The 15,872-nt window shown below is 48.0% G+C and overlaps 1 protein-coding gene across 22 annotated transcripts in view; it reads left to right on the top strand.

Moving 5' to 3' along the window:
* The first annotated feature begins 6,790 nt into the window (after positions 1 to 6,790).
* MAGI1 (membrane associated guanylate kinase, WW and PDZ domain containing 1) overlaps positions 6,791 to 15,872 on the top strand; it is a 355,846-nt gene continuing 346,764 nt past the window's right edge. For 17 of the 22 annotated variants that reach the window (XM_037382555.1, XM_037382553.1, XM_037382563.1 and 14 more), the window contains exon 1: positions 6,792 to 7,491. In XM_037382555.1, the coding sequence (XP_037238452.1) occupies positions 7,206 to 7,491 (286 nt within the window). In that variant the 5' untranslated portion in view covers positions 6,792 to 7,205. Of the gene's footprint in view, positions 7,492 to 15,872 lie in introns of all 22 variants that reach the window. The other 5 variants (XM_037382565.1, XM_037382557.1, XM_037382566.1 and 2 more) reach the window with 2 other exon arrangements.

The raw sequence follows: 15,872 nt of genomic DNA, 5'->3' as shown, positions 1-15,872 counted from the left end.
TCCTTGGAGCTGCTTGGAGAAAAGGGGCATCTCCCTTTATGTTTGGCCGAGCTAGCACTGGGAGCCATTTATCCCAGCCAAAGCTTCTGGCTGTTATTATTATATATAAATAGTAATGGTGATCATAATCTTTCCATAGGGGGTATGGCATTGCAGGGGTAGCGCTTCATATCCAAGATGCTGCTTTTGTTGGACCAGGCTCATACATGCAGTAGATGCTGCTTTAACAAAGAAGCTCTTGCGGGACCAGCAAGCAGTAAGTTGATAGGGCTGTTTCTGTGAAGATATAGCATCAGGCACCACCATGAATTCTTCTGCTTCAGTGCTTCAAAAAGCAAGACAGGGTTTGTATATCTTCCAAATCACTGGATGATATCTTGTGGTGTGTTAATTGGCTCTGCTTCTGAGAACATTTATGTGTGTGCTCAGCCTTACACATGTGGCTTGTCTGATGCCTGTAAATTACTCCCATGAGCAAAGTGAAGGCAGTCCTCAGATGGCTGCAGGATCAGGGCCATGCTATGTGCTGCTGTATTCTCTGTCATGGCTTTTGCCAGAATTATAATTATGACCCAAAGAGGGACCTCCCAGCTACTCCTCACTGTTGAAGGGAGAGTACATCGATACCGATCCATAGGAATTCCTTCCCAAACCCTCAGCTTGTCCCATCATTGTGCCTTATTGCTACTCTTTTATTTATTTCTTTTAATCTTGTCAAGGGTACTTGGGCAAACTTTTTGTAAGGATGAAATCAATTCTCTGTAATAGAAGTCTTTCCCCCATTCAGAGCTTCTGTGGGGGAAAAGGGATTTCTGGTGTTTATTCTGTGTACAGAATTGCTATTAATATTCGGTGCTTCGATTCTTTGCTTTTGAGGAAAAATCTACACAGTGGAGCTGGTGGACAAGATACTGCTCTGATTCAATCCCATGTGCCAGTTAGTTTTGGGAAGCTGAGCCTTTGTGGCTAGTTTTATTTTCAAACCAAATAATGAGACTGACACCTTTAATTAGCTCTACCCAAGCTGTTTGAACCAGACAGTGCTATGGGGAGAGGTGGGTTATTCTGAGCTTTTTTCTTCTTGCCTTTTTTCCGTATTTAAGCCACCAGACTTCAATGTACGTCCATCGCAAGGGACTATCAACTTACTCAACACTCAGCATCTTGGAAAGGTTCAGACTTTGCCTCTTCTTTATGGCGCCATAAAGACTTAAAGCAGAAGTCTTTCCTGGTTTAGCTGTCTCCTGCTAGTTTTCCAGATTTTTAGGGGGAATGAAAAGCAAGTTTTATGCATTAAAGATGCATAGAGAAAACAGAGAGGAGATACAGAGCATGGAATGGAAGGGCAGTATTGTGTAGGAAGCAGGGGAAGGACAGGGAATGGCATCTCCATTAGCCTCAGCAGAGCTGGTGGTGGGATTTGAGGATGTGCTGTGGCTATCTGCAGAGGGAATGAGGAGGGTGATAAAGGAGGAGAGAATGAGGCTCTGGGGCTGAAGTGAGTTTGGGAGAGTGTTGGTGCCCTGGGCAGTTGTGCTGAGCTCTCACAGCATAGATCAGAGGTGAGCCCTTTTTCTTTCCGAGCAGCAGAAGCAGAAATGAGGAGGTTTATCAGCTGAGACAGGTGAATTGGGATAGCTTATCTTAGCAGGGCAGAGCTATTGTCTACTGAAAAGTCTCTGGTAACTCCTGTGGAGCCATTAAAATAGCAAAAGAAAAATTCCTGGGGAAGAATGTCGCTTAGTAAGACTTAATTTCTACCAGACTAGAGGGAAGAACTTGTTCCTTCTATAACTAGAGCACAGTCAAGTAAAACTAGGAAAAATCAAGATTTTTTCCTTTTTTTTTTTTTTTTTTAAATCCTAGTTGGAAATGTTTCTGTATGTACCAGAGACCTCCACTGCAATAAAATTTGTCTGAAATGGATACTATGTTGAGGTTTCCTTCAGGTTGCTTTTAGAAAGCTGAAACACGTAGCAGGCCAACCTGATCCTTGCTCTAACCAACAGGCTGTGCCCTCTCTCCTTTGCTCCCAACTTCTCCCGACTTTCCAAGGCTGGGAGCAGGCTGACTCCCTCCTTGCCAAAAAGCCGCACCCACAACAATCACATCCTGGAACAGCAATGGCTTCTGCAGGGAAGATGTGCCTGAAAGAGCCTAATAAACTCAGGAGCATGAATGCTAGTGAAAGTTAAGGAGATCTAAATTTTTTAATTGTGTTGGATTTTTTTTTTTCTTTAGAATCTTGCTTTTTATAAATGACTGGTTCCATGCTATGTGTAAGACACCCCAAGGCTGGCATCCCCAGCAGGGCATACCTGCTGCTAGGTGGTAACTCTGTGCCCTTGTGCTTCCACCCAATAAGCTCAACAACATCCCAATATACCCAGCCTGTTTGTTATATAAGCCATAGGATATGACAAAGCATGTTTTATGGATCCATTAATTTATGCTGTGGGTGACTTTAACCACCCAAGAAGTATATTAATGGCCCTATAAAATACACCCCCGAGTGTCTTAATATGGTTATGAGATTGATCTTCAGCTTTATATCCCACTGTGTGTGATATTATTAAAATAAATTGTAGAGGAAGGTGAAACAGGGGATCCCAGTAAGGGGTGAGCTGCCTTTTTCTTCTTAGGATCCCATGATCATGGATTTGCTCTGGTGAATGGGTGGTGGGATGGGGCTCTGGCTGCAGGAGGCTGGAGACGTTCCATGCAAGGCGCTGCCTTTTGGGATGCAGCTTGCTGGCCCTGCTCTGTGAATGACTTTAGGCAGTACCTCTCTCTGCTGGCTGGTTTTACCCAGGATTGCTCATGTCCCGACACTTGGGAGGTTTTCCACAAATACAGGGTTCAATCGGTATTTGGAGTTGGGTCATCTATTGAAACATTTGCCAGAGCCAGGACTCAAAGCAGCATCAGCTCAGCTCCTCCTTGCTACCACAGAGCAGTACAAGCTTGTCCAGGAACCCTGGACACTACATAGAAAATTCTTCTCCAATAAAAGATAGGTAGGATTGCTACGAAAACAAATTCCTGTTTGGGAAATGCAGCAATACATAGCTTCCCTACTCACAGATGCTGGTAGCATGAGTGTACCAACAGGAAACGTCAACGTCTGAAAGACTGGGTCTTGTTTAAAGTCTCTCTTCTCCCAGGATCCACATACTCAGGCTTTCAAAGCTTTGAGGCCTGTGATGTCAAAATATTGAAGGTTCAAGGTTTAGCTGGAAATTAAGAACAAATTTTGCTGTATTAGATAATCTGTGCTTTTGTTTGTAGTCTTAATTGTCATCTTTTTTTGTGTTCTCTGGTGGGAGCACATGGCTCTGAACTGCCATGAACCCACAACATTCTCAGTGACTAGACATGGTTTTTCATCCCAAAACAAGTAAAACCGTGGTTTTCTCTAGTTTTAGTATGATTTGATGCTAGGAGGAGCTTTGACCCACTTTAAAATCCAGGACACAGCATGAAATTTCAGAGATGCTTATGAGACCAAGACCATGGGTCAATATCCTATTTGAAAGAACCCATTTAGCTGCTGTTGTGTGTTTGCAGTGTGGCCCAAAGCACATGGAGCATCTTCTGAAGGAGGAAGAAAGCACCAGCCCACTCATCCTGACAGATCAGAGGCTGCTGACAGATGGGCCACCAAATCACGGCAGCTGTAGACAAAAAAGCAAGGGATTCGGGTTCTGCTTGAAGCCCTGAGCCAGCCTGAATCAGGGTTTATAGCGCTGTCGTGGGCTGTGAGCTGATGGAGAGTGCATCGTCCGGCATGAGATGAGGCTGGACCAGCCACTGCAGGTGAAGTGATGGCTGCAGCAAACCTTGCTCAGGCAAGGGATGCGCCCAAGCTTCTCCCTGCCGTGTTAATGTTCAGCTGTTCCCCAGGTAGGTGCACTGTGAAGCTTGGTTAATGACTGTTCATAGAGCACTTAGAGACCCTTGCAAAAAGGAGGGTATTATTATTGCAACTACAGTTGTTAGAGATGAAGACGGTCCGTTAAGCATTAAACCAGTGCCCTGCGAAGGCAGGACTACCGTCCCCCGGGAGAGAGGCCATGGCACACAGCTGAAATGCTAAGACAGGTTTTTGTATGGTGTAAGGATCCGATTGTCTATCGGGCTGGTGTCAGGGACTCTTCTGGGCAGGAGTAGCCCTGCCGTGGTGGGCTCAGCATTGCTAATGGCTGACCAAGGGCTTCCTTGAATAGAGGTGGCTGGAGTAGCTATGTCCTGAAGTCACCTTGTTGCAGCAGTAAGGTGCTGGGCGGTCACGGAGTCAGGAATGAGGGTAACAAAAAATCTTGGCTGTATTTGAACTGCTACAAATGATGCCACCTTCCAGGATTTAGGGCTATCGCCCAACGAACAGCTTGACCAACTGGTCCTGACTGGATGCAACTAGGAGATTAAATGGTAGGGATTTGGTCATGGAGAAAATTTGAATGGGAAGTCTTAAGGGAAAGTTCTGGCTGCGGTTTGTGGGTTTTGTTAATTACCGGCAAGAACAATTTTGGGAACTTGGTGGCCCAGACATGAGTACAGGATTGTGATGGGAACAGCTCACACTTGCATTAGTGTTGCAGTGTTTGTAAGCAAACAGAAAATGGCCCTTGGAAAGCTGTCATCTCATAAATCTTAGCAGGAAAATTGTTTTTCTAAATAGTGTTTTTCAAAAATTTTTCCATGAGGCATGAGTGGTTCTGGAAGATCTATTCAGGGCAGCCACAGCTCATGTGATGCTCACATGGATCCCAGATGAATTTTAGCTTAGCAGGGCTGTCACATAACACATCCCGCAAAATGATGGTGATGAAAATACGTCACACGCAGCTCTCAGCTGTGAACAAGAGTGTCCCTGTGCTATGAGCTCACACGTGTGACACAAGGATCAGCTGGGGTGCAGATGAGAATTCAGGCCTTCCCTGCTAGCCATGCTGCTGCTCCTTGGGGTTTGTGGGCCTCCAGAGAATTTATTCCTGGAGGGATTTAGCCTGATCACTGAACCAGTCTTTACTGGTGAAGGTACGATAAAAAGCATGACATCATCCTAAAAGTGACAAACTGGGTAGCCGGTTGCAGAGCCAGCGAAAGCAGACGTAAGGCAGTTATTGTTGCTTAAATATAGGGGATCAACACAGCTTTAAGTGTGAAAATGAAGTATTAAAGTTCCAAATGGAAAGAAACCTCTTAGAAATAGGGTAAAAAACAAGGGCTAGACAACAGGTAATTTGAATTTCATGAGTCTGCTTCTGCATTTGCCCTTCATACCCAGGAAGGTGGGCTCTGCCCTGCTCCTCGGAAGGGACTCAGGTACTTACTCCAACTTTCTGAGCACTGGCAATCCCGTCTGCTGCCCATGAAGACCTCGACAGAGGTGCCTGAGGCACAGGGGATGGAGCTCATTCGCTGTTGTGCTATGTGACGTTGGACAAAGTGTTCCCATTCCTTTACCTGGAGGTGGCTGTGCCACTCGGGCCGGAGACTGCGGCTGCTGCAGCTGTGGAGCAGCACCTGCAGCAATGGGCATTTTATGAAACAGCCGTATGAGATCTTGGCTGGGGGGAAGGAGTGATGGGGATGCAGGGTGTGAGCGAGGGACAGGCTTCCCTACTTCATCTAGGACAGATGTAAGGGCAGGGAAGGTGCCCGTTACCCCTCTTAGGTCTGTGAGCTAAGCCTGGCTCATCAGCTCGGCCAGCACTGGAGGACGTCAGGCTGAGCTCCATCTCCAGCTACAGCCATGGGCTCCCCGAGCCCACCGGCTCTCCCGCGCTGCACATCATTTTGATACACACATGGCTTGAGAGATGGGAGATGAGAGAACAACGCAGTTGCAGACAGCGGGCTGTACCGGCAGAGCAAACGTTAGGGCAGTGCGAGGAGCCAGACCCGGCTCTTTGTTTCCCTGTGTCACTTCTCAGTCCCGATTAGCAGCAAAATAGGGCACACACGCATCTGACAACTGAATTCCTTGCTGGAAGGGGTTCGGTCATGCATAAGACTGCTCAAAATGAGGCCTGGCTTTCAGGTTTGGAAGCGTGGAGTGTGACCTGGAAGGGACAGCTGGTACGTGCACGCTTACTTATTTTCCCCTTTTGAGTTTTGCACCAGTTCTGGGTAACTTTGAGGAGTCGTGGCCAAGGGCACGCAGAGGGATGCGCGTCCCTTTCCCCAGCAGACACACCTCGCTATAGGTCTGTCCAGCTTCCAGACACCCACACGGGGGAAAATAAATCGGGAGAACATGATTAAGGACACAAATGCAAGCACTCCGTCCAGGAGGGGAGAGCTAAGGGTACGAGCATGGCTCTAAGTCAGGCTCGCACAAGCGCTTTGGTACCCTTTTCGTGACGGGTTGGTGCAAGTTTTACTCGGGACTTTGGCTGCATCGCGTCCTCCCCCTAACAGCCCCCTGGAAAGCACAGGTGAGCGGCGATTCCAGAGCTCTGCCGCTTGGAAAACCCTACAAATCCTCCCGGGAGAGCAGAGCATTACCCTCCCTCTGCCCCCGAAACTTGAGCATCTCCACGGGCTGAACTTCCCCGAGCGGCGCCGTGCGCCGGGCAGCGCCCCCAGCCCCCTCGCCGAGCCGGGGCTGCCCGGGGGCTCCGCCGCGCCCGGCCCCGTCGGCAGCGCCGCCCGCGGGAGGGGGCCCCGGCGCGGGGCGGGCGGGGGCAGCGCGGCCGGGGGCGCGGGGGGGCCGGGCCGGGCCGGGCCGGGCCGTGCCGGGGGCGGGGAGGCGGGCGGGGGCCGGGGCGGGGTGTGCCAGGGCGCCTGCGCCGGCAGCGCGGAGCGCGGCGGAGCGGGACGGACCGAAGTGGAACAAAACAAACGGGTCTTTGTATCGCCTTAAAGGCGCCGCCTCCGCGCCCCGCGCAGCGCCCGCGGAGAGGGGCGGTAAAGCAGAGCAGCAGCGCGGGAGGGCGAGGACCGCCCGGATTTGCTTTTTCAGCGCTTTTTTTTTTCTTTTATTTATTTTTTTTTTAATAATAACGCAGGCGAGGGACGGCGCGGAAGGGAGGGCGGGTGGTGGGTGCGCGCCCTCCGCGGGCGCGGAGCCATGCGCGGTGCCGGCGGTGATGGCTTGAGGGGCCGGCGGCGGCGGCGCGGTCTATGAGGCAGCGGGCCGGTGCCCCCTGCGCACCTGCTTACCGCCCGTCCGCGGGCGCGGAGGGCCGCGCAGCGCCATGTCGCGCGTTGTCCAGAAGAAGAACCACTGGGCCAGCCGGGTGCGGCAGTGCTCGCTCACCCGCGGGCCCGGCGGGCAGCTGGGCTTCGCCCTGCTCGGCGGCGCGGAGCACGGCGAGTTCCCTTACGCGGGCGCGGCGGCGGGGGACGGCGAGGCGGCGCTGAGCGAGGGGGAGCTGCTGCTGGAGGTGCAGGGGGTCCGCGTCTCCGGGCTGCCGCGCTACGACGTGCTGGAAGTGATCCGGAGCTGCAAGGACCCCATCGCGGTGAAAGCCGTCCGACAAGGTGCGAGCGGGACCGCGGAGCGACGGGGCGGGGAGGGCCCGCTCCGGGGGGTCGCGGGGTGGTGGGGGGCGGAGGGTCCCTGCTGTAGTGCTGGGTGGCCGAGGGCGAGTGCGGCGCGGCAGGGAGAGGCGAGCGTTAGCCCTTTGGGGCTGCACAGGACCCCGAAAGGAGTTACCGGCGGCGTGTGGCGGTGCCCGTACGTTTGCGGACACTGGTGTGCGCACCTTTGCCGTGGGCACCCATCCCCGGGCACCTTCGCGTCCTGACTCAGCCCGGAGGCCGCCCGCAGTTTCTGGCTTGCGTTAAGCACGGCGAGCAACTGCGTGAGACTTTCCCTAAGGCTCCGCGGAGCGCACGGCGCTCCCTGCGGGGGTACCACCCAAGGGATGCCGGAGTACCCAGGGGTGCCGGGGCACCCAGGGGCGCCAGGGCAGGGGGCTGCCTCTGGGGCTGACCCCCGGAGCGGCCAGGGCAGACCCGCAGCAGGGGGAATGTGGTGGAGATGCCCTCCTCCAGCTGAGCATCCTTTCGAGCAGCCGCGCTGCTGGGTGATGACCGGAGGCTTGTTCAGAAAGTGCAGCACGTGATTGCCGGCTGCCTGCCTTGGGAAGGGAAAAGCTGTGACCCTCCTACGAGGCGAGTCCTTTCACTGGCTGAAAGTCAGCTCAGGTTGGCTTTTTTATTTATTTATTTATTTATTTTTAGCCCTGTATTGCCCTAGGTGAGGGCACATCTGTGCTCCCAGCCCTGTAGTGCACAGGTGAAGGCATGCACAGGTAGCTCTCCTGTTTGGCAGGGGAAGAGGATAGGAAAAGTCCTCCCATGCAAGATTAAAAAAAAAAGAAAAGCTACTTCCCATTCGTGTACTCGCAGCAGTTGCTCAACAGGTTAGTGTAACAGGTCTGGCTAATGTGGCTTGTGATTTCCAGGGCAGGACTTTAGTGCCAGGAAACGGCTTGTGTGGCCGCAGCGCTGGGGTTGGCAAGATGGGCAGGAGGAGCGGGACAGCAGCCGGACACCTGGAGGTGTGCTGGGGCAAAGGAGCACCCCAGGGCCAGCACCAAGTGGAGGAAGGAAGGGAAGTTTTCTTTGGATCACCCAAGAGATTCCTCAGGGGAAAGTTTATTTAATCATCCAGACAGGTCTGCATCCCAAACTTGGGGTGTTTGCTGTGGCTGGTGGTGCGAGAGGGTTTTTTTCTGTACTTGGTTCAACCCAGCTGGTCGCTGCAGACGTTTATGGCCAGCTGGCAGGACTGTCACCTGAAGTCTTGTCCCTAGCCTTGCTGATGAGCTGAGCTGAAGGGCTGCGTGCACTTGTTTCACAGCCATCCTTCAAAGCTCCGGTGCCATAGCAGATCGTAGCTGTGGGGTGTCGGAGAGGAGCTGAGCCAGGCTGTGCAATCCCCCTCTGCCACCTGCTCCCCTTTCTGGGGCAGTGTCAGCTCCAAGCTGCCGGGAGCTGCTGTACTGAAGCACAGCTACTTGTTAGTCATTTCCAAGAGTCACTAGAAATTCCAGCAAACAGCGTCAAACTCCCAACAAAACCAGTTTTCTTTAAACAAATACGTATTTTGCCCTGATGCAATGTCTGGGCTTCACTGGGAAGTGGGGAGGGAACCTGAGCCTGCTGGTTTCCCTGCCCAGGCAGGAGGGGGAGAAAAGCATGAAGAAAAGTATGAGGAAATCAGGCAGGTTTCTTTTTGCATACTGATTGTTTTAGCAGAAGTGTGAAAATACAGCTTCTGATGTTGTAATGTGATCGGTGTTGATGATGAAGGAAGGTGCGTTAAAAAAACCAAACCAGTGGCCCCCCTCGCCAAAGAAAAAAAAAAAACACCCAACCAAAAAAAATAAACTTCCCAACCAAGCAATTTGTGATTAAACTTTTTGTTATTTTGGAAACACTAGTAGTTAATCTATATAGAAACATCTCATGGAAATATACCAGAAACGACAGAATATAATGGTAAATATGTCTCAGCCCCAGGATGTGGTCGACAGAAGGGGCAGAGCGCCTTGGCTGAGCATACTGGTTGGGTTTACCTGGGAGTAAAAAAGGGAGAAACTTGGGAGAACCTGGGAGAAGAAGGTTCAAAACCCTGTGTGGAGCCAGGGCAGGCGCTTGAACCTCGGACCATCCCTGTCCAGAGGTGAGAGCCAAGCCCCTGGGTACTGTGGGATTGTAGTCGTCCCTGTCCCCCCCACCCCCCTTTAAATTTTTTAAATGCTTTATTAGACAGGAATGCAGAACAGAAAAAAATACATATTTTAAATCATTAAATGTTTTTGTGGTCTGGAAAGCAGTTCCCTTGTGCCTGTCAATGGTAGCCTGGCATCTGTGCACCGTTCTGCACAGAGTGGGCACCTCCCTTGTGGATCAGCATCATAAGCTTAGTAAAGGAGAGTGGTTTAATTAAAATGCGTTACGTCTATGTTGATTAAAAATCTCATTATAGGGATGGCAACTGTCATTCAACAGGAGGTGTGTGGCACTAGAGAAGACAGCAAAGGAGTGTGAAGATAAGATTGTAAACACATTTTTTAACTATGATTCTCCTCCCCTTACCAGTTCTTAGTGCCTAATAGACTGGTGCTGAAGTGCTAGGACAGTATTAGCCTGGAAATGTGTGTATTTTACTGCCTTGTCTATTTCGTATGGCATTTACAAGGCTGGAAAACCAGGAAATTTACTATAAATAAGTCGGTCATCTGCAAGCATGAACAGAGAAAATAACTGTTCTGACCTTGTACTTAGTGGAAGACAAGGGACTGGGATGTGAAACATAGGTGGAGTAGGCTGTGCACAGGGTTTATCATTAAACTAGGGTTTATAGATGTACAGGTCTGCATACGGTATTTTTTTCTTGGTTTTTTGAGTTGTAAGTTTGAATAGGCTCCTAGAAAGTACAAAAAGGAGGAACCGATATGAATTCTCTTAATTGGAATAACAGTATTTGCTGCTCATATGGGATTTCTTGGTCCTTCACTTACCACGTGAGAAAGAGTGAGGAAAGCTGAAGAACTTTAACAAAGCTTTCCCTTTTTTTTCACCATATGTGCCCTTTTTTGGTATTTTGTTTGAGGAAAAAAATACACTGCCATAGTTGCCTGGTTTTGGGGGAGAGAGAGGAAGAATCTGCTGCCATGTATCTTAGTAACTTTCAGAACTGTCAAATGTGTGAAAAAACTCACTTAACATGTAGTGCTTCTATGACTGACTGTTTCCATCTTGCATCGGTGCCTAAATTCTGATAAAATTGGCAATTAACTCCTGTGGAGTTAATAAATGCGTTTTTATTATTAGTTTGTCTGAGAGTACAGAATTAATAGATTGAATTATAGGAACAATGGTCACATATCCTTGTGTAAAGCTGCAATTAACACAATGATTTCTCGGCTGTATTGTGAATATTGAGACTTCCTTGAATACACTTCACATTTTGCAAAATAGCTCACTTGGATAAATCGATAATGTATACCTCATTTGGATATATCAGTAGTAAAATCGTGCACACTGTTTCTTCTGATGTATCTTGGTTAAGAGAGTCCAACACAGCAGAACAGAAGTTTTTCACGCCTTTCTTCACAAGGGAAGAGTTAAGGCTGTATCTATACAATTGACTGTGTTTCGTTTAAGGTATCTGGGTTTTCTTTTTCCCTTAGTAAGAGATGGGCACACTCAGATTTCAGATTGCAGCCTTTTATTTTATTTATATTTTTCTTGGTCCTTAGTTAGATGACCTGAACCAAATCATACCAAACTAGATGCTTGGTATGGGAAGCTGTTGAAGCTAGTATGTTTCTGTGCTTATTAAGTTGTTTCTCAGTTCAGCGCTTTGCTTCCCTAAAAAGTCTCAGGTTCCCAAGCTCTAAATGGCCAATGGCTTTGAAACCAGGAGGTGTTGAGATCAGTTTATGCAGTTAATAATTTTCATAGTACTTTGCAGCTGGGATGATCCCACAGCAGGGAGGAGCTGTGTGGGTTTTGTGGGTTTTGTTTTAGCCCTGTGCTAGGCAAACAGGAGCAGGCGTGATCCCAAACAGAGACGGTCACTGTTTACTCAGCGCTATCAGCTGCATTTGTTTTTTTCAAACATTAACTTGACCCTAAGATAAATTCTGAAATACAGTGCAGTGACTCAACGCTTCAATGTCAGGCTGGCATTTGCTATACGAAGTAATCATGAAATGTTGAAACCAGTTGCATGTACTCATGTGAACGAAACCAGCTTCTTTCAAAAATTTCAACTAGCTGGCATTTGGGCCTTTTAATTTTATGTTCCTCAGAGATCTTGTGAGAGAACTGCTGGTTTTGTTACTTTGGGTTTTTTTCGAGGAAAATTTGGTGGGAAAAAAGTAAAAGAGAAGTCGATGCATCTCTAAATTTTAGTGTGTCTAGTAGTTTAGCAAACGCTGGGAAGCAGAGCGTCACTTCTGTTAGCGGTGGTGCTGAACATCCTGCGCTGAGCGCGATGCAACAGTGCCTGGCATTGCAGAGACCGAAAGCCAGTGCCGATGCGCGTGCTGCCCCGAGGTGCGAGCTTGCCTTCGGGGTCAGGTGCAGGCAGCTGCCCCTGTTGGGCCAAGCGAAGGGAAAAGCTGTTTAGATGAGCTCTTGCTATTCCTATTTTACTTCTGCAGCATCACGCCGTGAGCCCCAGAAAGTGTTTTCCTTTAGTCTTTGTGTAGCTGAGTGCTGGTCACTAGCACGGTGAGTTCTGTAAGTCATTTTTCCATTTGAACCAAATTCTTTTAGGACCCAAGCGGATTGGAAGTGGGGTGAAAGATTTGCCACCCACAAACTTGGGAGACGTTGATGCATTTTAGATTTATAAGGCCTGTTTTCAGCGCTGACCCACTGGGATGAGCATTGTGCAGGCTAGTCACTACGGAAACATAAAATAAAGGCAGAATCTCTTTTTCCATCACTTTACTGTATTTTGCTACAAATCAGTAATCTGCTTTCTTTAAAGTAGTATGACATTTATTAGTCATGAACTGTGTATGTCTGTGTATTAAAATACTGCTGTATGCAAGACCTTATCTTTACTGTGCCTGAATTTACAGTGTAGTACTTGTCAGGATTTAGAAGGTGATCCTGCTTGTGGCAAACCAGCCATCCATCCTCTCCAGAGCCATGAGGTAGCACCCCAGAGATGGACATCAGAGCCTAAGTGCCCATCTTTGCTGTTATAAAAGTTTTCAGGAATTAATATGATCCCTTTAATGGCATGAAATGGGATTATATTTTCCACAATAAAGTTAATCTTTCTACCCATTGAGATGGGACTCCAGGCTTCTTCTTTATGGCCGGTCAGATCACAGAGCAATTAAATCACAATTACAATCTAACTGCGATCAGTCATTCAACATTGCAAAATAAGATGTTAACACCATCCTGCGTGTTGTTGCGGTTTATTTTTGAAGACCAAGTTATAGCTCCTGCATGAGTGTATTACTGACCTGCTATTCATCTTCCATGTATCTTGTTAAAAATGCAAGAACTTCTTTTAACAGGTTTGAAAGCCAAACCATCGATAGCTTATTCTGTTCCCGTGTTTGGGATTATCATTTTTTTTCTGGTTCGGGCTGCAATCATTCAGGGATCTCCTCTGCCTGTTTCTGCATCTCTTTAGCTCCTGCCTGAGAAATACCCCAACTCCTTTGACAGTGTCTGTATGCACAAGGAAAACATTTGCCCAAGGGCAGCTACAGTAACGTGTAAAGATCTGAGCAGCACTTCTGTGGCTGCGCAGAACTGATGATTTGGGCCAACATGTCCTTCTTTTGTTAGATTTCATCATTGCCCAGTTTGAAGGTAACATGGAAACTGAGAAGATGCGGCTGCCTCGAGGGCTTTTTCCATCCCGTTAGCAAGGTCTGAGCTGTGGGCAAGGGTAGGATCCTCAGAACCTCCACGGAGGTTTTTTTACAATAATTGACCAATTTTGTTATTTACATTCCCTTACTTTAGTCCAGACACAAGCTATGCTTGCTAGTTATTTCAGGTGTTTGGTTTTGTTTGTTGTTTTTTTCCCCGCTTCCTCAGACTTTGACTGGAACTTGTACATCAGGACATATGGGTTGTGATCTTTGCGTGCTGCAGGTGACTTAAATTTCTTGGTGAAAAGCATGGAACCCTGGTTGTTTATGAGTAAGTGCTGTGAATTTACAGGAGTATGAAGAGTGTGAGGCTAAAGGTTTGCTGAAGGCAGGAATCCTAACCATGAGCAGCTGCTGGTACTTTGATTGCTGGTACTCAGACCCCTTCATCCCACCTGCGCTTCTCCCAGCTCCGTGTCTCAAATCCTGGAGCAGCAAAATACGGGATCCTCCTGGTCCAGTTTTCTGCAGTTTTTCTCTAGCTTGGCTTTGGAAAAAAAATATCTTTGCCTTTTAGAAAGTGAGTATTAAGTGACCTTTTTGCACCAAGGGCACAGGGATGGGCCATCCCCCCTGTGATGTAGCAAGGATCACCGGAGGCACCCCTGGCAGGACAGAGTAAACAGCAGCTTCTCGGTGCTGACTGACAGCGCTGCTGAGCGTGCAAGACCAGCTCCTGCAGAAGTGTGATTTGCACCACTATCATCATTTTCTCTGTCTCTCTTGACACTTGATATTTCGTTTCCCTCACTTTATATTTCAGTCTCACACAACTCACATTGTCTTGGCTGTTGTGGCGGTTGGACAGGTAAGGCTCCGAGTCCTGCCGGACCCGGCAGCCCACAGACATCCACATGTTAAGTGCATTTGATGGTCTTAAGTGTGGGGTTCCCTGCAAGGATCTGGTGTCGGGAAACAAACTTAAGGCTTGGGCTATCATCCAGAATTTGTTTTCTACTGATCTGATAGAGAGCTGTGGAAGAAGCTGCCTGTTTCCAAAGCAGCTTGGCAGCTTTTGCATTGGGCTGGTAAGTTGGCAGATTTGGATTATTATTTTTTTCTTTTCTCCTTAATTTTTATTTTTTTGCATTTCCTTCTAGACCAAATAGGTAGACCAACATTCTTCTTGGCCCTGCAGGAGCAGCGTGGCTCAGGGTAGCTGGGATATTTTTGTTGAGATCCACCCTTCAGTTTCCAAAGGTCAGACACTCCATCCATCCTCCCTCCTGTGACATTTTAAATGGTTTCCAGAGCTATTCTGCTGCTATGGGCAGGAATGATGGCACCACTCTCTCTGCTAGTCCCCAGTCCTGACTTTGGCATCATTTGTGCTGAACTGTTTTGTGTTAGTAATATTATTTAAACCTACATAAATTATTTTTTTAACGGCCCCTAGTAGACCTTGGAGAAACAAAATAGTTTTTTCCTCACGTCCTGATGTTTTGGGTTACATTTTTACAGACTTGGCTTTTGACTAAGAACAGTTCCTGTTTTTATATTTGAGAGGGCTTGCATCATAACTTAAAAGAAAAATAAGGTAAAAATATTTGTTGGATTTCATTGACTGTCCTCTGTTAGACTAAACAATAGCGCTTATTACACGGTGTGAAAATAATGCAAAGTGCCCTGTGTTCATAATGGAACAGGAAAAAAAAAAAACAAACAAAGCCTTTGGGATGATTTGCAAAGTGGAACAGATGCCCATACAATTGCGAGGCATTTGAATAAGGAATCAGTTTTGCATGGTTTGCTAATTCTTGACTAAAGAGTTCATTGTCTTGGGTTATACATCTGTAATTTTGGAGCCCTGAAGTCAGTGCCTGAGTACAATTAGGTTGGGAAGAGACCGGCTTTTCTTTCTTCATATCCTTAATCACAGTGGCTTGTTTTTTGAGGGGAAAACCTCAACTCTGGGTTTTTCATTTAGTTATTAACAAAAAGCCTTTGAAAAAGAAGCTGCCTAAAATCCAGCCACTCCCTCAACACAAACAAAGCTGTGTAGATATTGTGTACTTTAAAAAAACAAAAAAAACAACTTTGATGTTCAACTTCTCTTGTTCCAGTTGTGCAGATCCTGTGCTAAGTGAGTGTTAGTCCAAACTGATGACAGACACAGATGTCTTGGATTTTTTTGGATGCATGAGGGAGAGGAAAGCTACTTCCCAAACAGGCTGAACTGGGCAGGTGAGAATCTGGTCTGCAGAAGAACTGTGAAAAGGCTTTTCTTAAAAACAGCAAGGAACATGCATGTCCTCCTCCTTTCCCAAAGGTGCGGGTAGAACTCCCACTTAGCAATTTAAGCAGCAGGTACATGGGAGGATGCTGCAGGGGCTTGGAGGTGCAGAGGAACAATTCCCTGGAGCCTTGTGGTAAAGCAAGGATGGCTGGAGGAGAGGCAGAGAGAGATGGGCAGCAGGAGATACGTGAAAGATACCAAAAGCATTGGACTGAGGAAAGACTGCCATGTTTGCTCCTGGATTTGTTACTGATGCTGAG

This window comes from Falco rusticolus, chromosome 4 (assembly GCF_015220075.1).
Source record: "Falco rusticolus isolate bFalRus1 chromosome 4, bFalRus1.pri, whole genome shotgun sequence".
Taxonomy (NCBI): domain Eukaryota; kingdom Metazoa; phylum Chordata; class Aves; order Falconiformes; family Falconidae; genus Falco; species Falco rusticolus.
Note: the sequence above shows the minus strand (reverse complement) of the source record. Positions and strands in the feature narration are given on the sequence as shown.